This window comes from Austrofundulus limnaeus, unplaced genomic scaffold (assembly GCF_001266775.1).
Source record: "Austrofundulus limnaeus strain Quisiro unplaced genomic scaffold, Austrofundulus_limnaeus-1.0 Scaffold1038, whole genome shotgun sequence".
Lineage (NCBI taxonomy): Eukaryota > Metazoa > Chordata > Actinopteri > Cyprinodontiformes > Rivulidae > Austrofundulus > Austrofundulus limnaeus.
Genome location: NW_013953440.1, coordinates 8,443 through 13,964, shown reverse-complemented (window position 1 = coordinate 13,964; position 5,522 = coordinate 8,443). Strand labels below are relative to the sequence as shown.

The following is a 5,522-nucleotide window of genomic DNA, read 5'->3' as shown; positions in this document are numbered from 1 at the left end:
GTCATAAGTGATTATCTCAATTTCAGCTAAAGGAATTGACAAAATCCTACACACTGTGCCTTTAAATAAATAAAGATAAAGACAAAGATAAAGTCTGTAGAGCAGGGATGCCCAAACATTTTCCCCGAGGGGGCCAAAATGAAAATCTATCCACAGCTGCGGGCCAAGTGCAGTAATATAATACATGAAATACAAATTTTTTAAGTAAAGTCCTTTATTTTTAACAATCAAGCTATGCAATGKCCCTCTTGTTTTAGTTTGTGCACTTGGAGAAAGTCTGCCATACACTCAAGTAGCAAATGCTCATGGAACATTTCATAAACTGATAAAATATGAGTTTTTATGGCCTTATAAAGTGTGAAAATCTACATGTGGGGTTAAATCTGATCTAAATATTTCTTGTCATTTCATATTTCATGTTTAATCCTAATAAATCAAAGACAAAGTCAGCACCATGAAAGAAAACTACCTTCACTACAGCCCTTTTATACATAGTCATTTGACCAATGGAAATACTGTGTTTCTACATAGGATAACAGGTTACAACCGTGTAACTTTGGCAACTGTAGGTGGGCCAAATCAAATGGCTTGGCAGGCCAAATTTGGCCCGCGGGCCCCACTTTGGGCTCCTCTGCTGTAGAGAATCTGATGGGTTTTTTTTTTTTATTATTTTTTTTTTATTTTGAGCCACAATCAGAGAGATGAAGAGTTGGAGTTCAAGTAATATTGTGTCAATAAACAATGACCATGGAGTTCCACTTTGGCTGAACCAAGTTATAAAGAAAATATGCAGTTATGTGATAAAATGGGTAAAATCACGTTATGCCAAGTTTTTTTTTAATATAAAAATGTTTTCTTTGTTTTTTTTTAGATTTGAAGGATGTCGCAGGTATTATATATAATTTTATAAAATGACAACTATCATGTGACAGGAGGGGAAAAAAGCAGTAAAATTGACCTTCCAAATCTTATGACTCACCTTCTCTATGGAGCTGATGGTGACACCTGCAGCACAGGAGACAATAAGGTGACGGTCCTCGATATCTGGTCCGATTTCATCAAGGACAAAGGGGATGATGTGGGGCTTCACAGCCAGGAAGAGAACATCACTTCTGCTCACCGTCTCCTTGTTGCTGGTGGTGAAATTTATACCCAATTTCTAATTTAAAGAAGCAACATATTAACACATGCTACGCTTTTATACATTTTTGCACCAGTCATTAAACGAGAGTGTACCCACCCTTAGCTGCTGCACTGTGGTGTGGTCTGTGTCTGGGGAACTGGCTGTGATTCTGTGGGTGGCAATCACGCCTTGAACCGTGACAGATGTCCAGAAATAACTTCAGTGCATGATTTCAATCTTTATATATCAGCAGTTCACGTCAAGTATTATTATCGCACAGATGATTGCATAGTATGAATTCACCTGCAGCTGAGAAGCCTCGAACTAGAGCGTTAGCCAGCTGGCCCGCGCCAATAAAGCCCACACTCATGATGCCTGTAAAAATACAGTCAAAAACATTTAATTTTTTTAATGCCTATTGTCAACAGGGACGGATAACCTGCTACTACGGAAGAGCAACGTGGCTTTAAGATGAGTAGTCCCACTTCCTGCTAATCCGAAGCAACAACTCATAAAAGTAAAAAATGGCGGCGGATATATATAATTGTATTAATACATATTTTAAAAGCACTTACACCAATCAGAAGAATCCGTAAATCTGTCAGCTAGCTGATAACTACAGAAAAACAAATCAATGTTAGCATAAACCAACTTTCTGTCCCTGACGGTCTCCTGTGGTAAACAAGAAAGGCAGCCAATGAGCACGCAGGTTTTCAAGCACGTGACCACTTGTGACCAATCATAGTGCGAATAAGAAAGACAGCCGGATATTGTGAAGCAGAAAAGCCAGATGTGTTTATTTATGCCGCAGGGCATCGAAGCCCGTGACCCAAATACTGACATGTATTTTTCACCCCCACCCCCTTCTGTAATGTGTGTCTGAAGGTAAGCAACCCAAGTTTATTTTGCTGGCAATCTTGGTATTGTGACTGGTTGAATCCCCATTTGTTACTTCTTTTGTTAAAAAATGTTTTTATTTTATTTTCCTTGAAAATTGAAACAAATGTTCTCTGAGGACCTGCTTGGAAGACACTAAATAAGAAAAGTCCAAACTAAAGATGGCATTTAATTGAACGTGACACACATACATAACACCGAATAAGGAATGCTACTCTTATTTTATGTTCAGCATGTACTGTGACATAAAGGAGTTTGATACTCCATGTGTCCCCCCCTCAAAAAAATGAATAATAATAGTAAAATAAAAATATAAAAAAAGTTTAGACATAAGGGAAGTAGGGAAGCTAATGGTGTTGCAGCACCATTGATACATTCTGTAACAATAAAATTAATCTTCTTTGTTAGGGATTTATTACAAACAGAAAAAAATATAAATATAGCAAAATGTCTTGAAATTAAATTTAAATCCAAAATCAGCACATACTCAAAACTTCACTTGTTAGACACTTCTGGAGAAGTTTTTTTTATAGACCTGATTTTTTTAAACACAATTAAATGAAATATATGGTTTCTACTAGAATACAAACATGAAATATACACATTCAGCACTAAATTAATACTGATAATAACACGTCATTCATAAATAACACCATTAACTTATAGAATAAGTGTAAAGAGTTCTTCACAAAATCTGTAATTGTCTCTAGGGAATAATGTTTTTCACGCTGCAGAGCTGGAAACAAAGCGAATCCTTTGAGAGTAAATAAGGTCGATAAAATATAACACCAAGTTGACATGGGTGAAGACAGCCACAACCAGTTTGCTGTCCCAGGGACACTGTCCACGTGGGCAGACCTCAGGACGAGTGGTGTTGCCATATTTCTTATCGAAGCTGAAGATGGGCCAGATCAGTGTCGTACTTAAGTAAAGGATCACGGCAAAGAAGGTGTAGACCACCACGAACCGGTCGAATGGGAACTTCAGGGCAGACGTTCTACCAGACACGGTCAGCACGACGACAATCACGGTGATGGCAAAACACAGGCTGTAAACCACAACACAGTACTGCGTGGCGATGTACAGGTTGTATTCACTGTCGTTCTCTAGGGCTCCAAAAATAATGCAGGCCACAAACCCCTGGACCACCTTGAGCAGACCTGACACAGTGGCCATGTAACCCACCACAGCTCCGGGTTTCGCTCTTGTTAGGAACACCTCCACTCCGTACGGGAAGATGCAAATGCTGGAACAGATGGTGACAACAATACGGTAGATGTGGGCATCAGCGTCTTCAACGGGGTCATCTGTCTCGAGGAAGTACACAGGGTAGACCACAGAGGCAGTGATGTACATGAGCGTGGCCAGCATGGCAAAAGCCACGGTGAAGTTATCCCAGGAAATCGGCATACAGGTGTGGAGCCTCGTGATGTCCAACGTGAACACAACCAGAGTGACCGCGAAGCAGAAGCACCACACGAACATGCAGAAGATCCCGTAGTTGGCGCTGTAGCCCGCACCGTGGGACACCAGGGCCATTATGGTGCAGCCGAGCACCAGCTGGCATATCCGGGCTGCGCCCAGAGGTGACAGTACCGCGTCTTTGTTGAGGTAGTGTCCTCCATGAGAATCCATGATGTCTTCCAGAGGCTTTTCTTGGTGTTAATCGTGCTCTCTGTACTGGTGCTCTTGTGGCCTACACTACTCTTTCACATGGACCTCACCCTTCCTTTTCCAGATGGTCCTTAATCACAAACCACTGTAATTTCCTAACTTGCTTTGTAATTAAAGAAGTGGAAGATCAGGTTACACCTACACACAGCTGTGTATAAGTTTTGCATCAATCTTAACAAAATAAGAGACATGCACTTAAAAACTAAATTGTAGTTTTGATCAAGATTGGATTTGTTGTCTTAAACTTTGTGCCAAATAATCCACTTACAGTTCTGAAGAATAATTTAACAGTCTTTATCCCATTTAATAATAAAATGTATGTCCTTATTATTCTTATTCTTCCCTTGCTTGAATCCGGTGAATCAAAAGTTCAAAGTCAAGGTCTCCTCCAAACTGTTTTCCTTTAAATGTTGGATCCCAGACATCAGCCTTCCAACAAGAGCTTTCAGCACCGACAGGTGGAAAAGTTTCTTATCCTGCTGATCCAGTCCTGTAGGCCCTTAAATTCCCATCCAGTTCACTCTTGCTCCTCGTCTTGCTTCTTCTGCCTCTCTCAGATTTGGTTTTCCACTTTTCCTGACATTAGCGAGCACATCCTGTCCCTCCTGTGTTGGGGCGTGTGTGTCACTGTGGTGCTCGGCGGATTTCTACCGATGCCTGTTTAAATGAAAGTTTGTGACGAGCCCAGGGTTGCAGGCCTTGCCAGCTCTATAAATAGGGGGTCTATATTCCACAGAGGGGTGGGAGGCTGCATGTGGCAGGCAGGACGGGAGTCCTATTTCCAGGGAGGCTGACTCAGAGCTCCCTCAGTAAGAAACTGGCATTTACACAGTGTGTAATGACAGGGAGGGATGTTAAAACTTCCATTAGAGGCATGAATTACACATGACTAGAGAGGGATGATTATATACAAGAAATGGCAAATTTAGCCTGAACATGTGACTGGGAGGTAGACGTACCATATGTTGGTGTCATATATGTGTGATTTTAATTTACAAAGAGCAAAATGATCCTCTTACAAAACCAGTTTTGAAGTAACTTTAAAGATATTCCACTGTGTGTATCTTTATGCCAACGTTACTTGTAAAGTTATAGCTTTGCTGCTCAAGTGGAAAATAAATATTTTTAGTCTTTTGCGACTCAAAGTCTGAGAAAAGTCACTTTGAACGGTTGGCTTGCTGTCATGGTTTGGTAGGCAATGATCTGGGTGAAGGGCAAACTGCAGTGTGTATTTCTGTTGAAATAAACACAGTGCGCACCAGGCAAAGCCACAACAAAACCGAGGTCAGAGTAAAAGTCTGCATAAAAGTCTTCATTTTGGAGAAAGGAGCTAGCTTATTTGGGTTTTCCTCAGGTATAAAATGTTTCAGTAGAAAAATGTTGGGAGTTAATCTTCATTTCACTTTATTTACTCTCAAAATGTTTGCGTATTTTAGAAAATATTTTGTATGGTTTTGCCAACGCAATGTCTTTAAATTTATAATTTTTTTCTTTTATCTATTATTAATTTGTGCATATTTAAATACTAAATAATTAGATATTTAAAACTTTCCAACAAATCACTTGTACATTCACTTTTGTTTTCACGTTTTGTGTATTTTACTCATTGTTTTATGTAGTTTTTTTATGCTCTGTAGCTTTTTTTTCTCTCAATTTGAAAACTAACACATTGCTGCCATTACAATTCTGAAATATTAGAATAAATAACAAGGAGACAGGTTGGAAATAAGTAACTTGTATATGTAATACATCTTTTTCTTATGGGTGTGATACAAAGACATGCAATCAACACGAAAGAAAAAAAACAGCAATGTATTTACAATTTACA

The 5,522-nt window shown here is 39.4% G+C and overlaps 2 protein-coding genes across 2 annotated transcripts in view; both read right to left on the bottom strand.

The window, feature by feature from the left end:
* Positions 1–1,801, bottom strand: part of LOC106533854 (pyrroline-5-carboxylate reductase 1, mitochondrial) — a 9,271-nt gene extending 7,470 nt beyond the window's left edge. Inside the window, exons 1-4 of the mRNA XM_014030306.1 lie at positions 1,699–1,801; positions 1,427–1,498; positions 1,241–1,311; positions 980–1,159 (exon numbers count right to left, since the gene is read on the bottom strand). Coding sequence (XP_013885760.1) covers positions 980–1,159; positions 1,241–1,311; positions 1,427–1,493 — 318 coding nt within the window. The 5' untranslated portion in view covers positions 1,494–1,498; positions 1,699–1,801. The remainder of the gene's footprint in view (positions 1–979; positions 1,160–1,240; positions 1,312–1,426; positions 1,499–1,698) is intronic.
* A 368-nt stretch (positions 1,802–2,169) lies between these two features.
* On the bottom strand, positions 2,170–4,394 carry myadml2 (myeloid associated differentiation marker like 2). Its single transcript, XM_014030307.1, has one exon. The coding sequence runs from the start codon at positions 3,653–3,655 to the stop codon at positions 2,744–2,746; it is 912 nt and encodes a 303-aa protein (XP_013885761.1). The 5' UTR covers positions 3,656–4,394; the 3' UTR covers positions 2,170–2,743.
* Between the last annotated feature and the right edge of the window lie 1,128 nt (positions 4,395–5,522).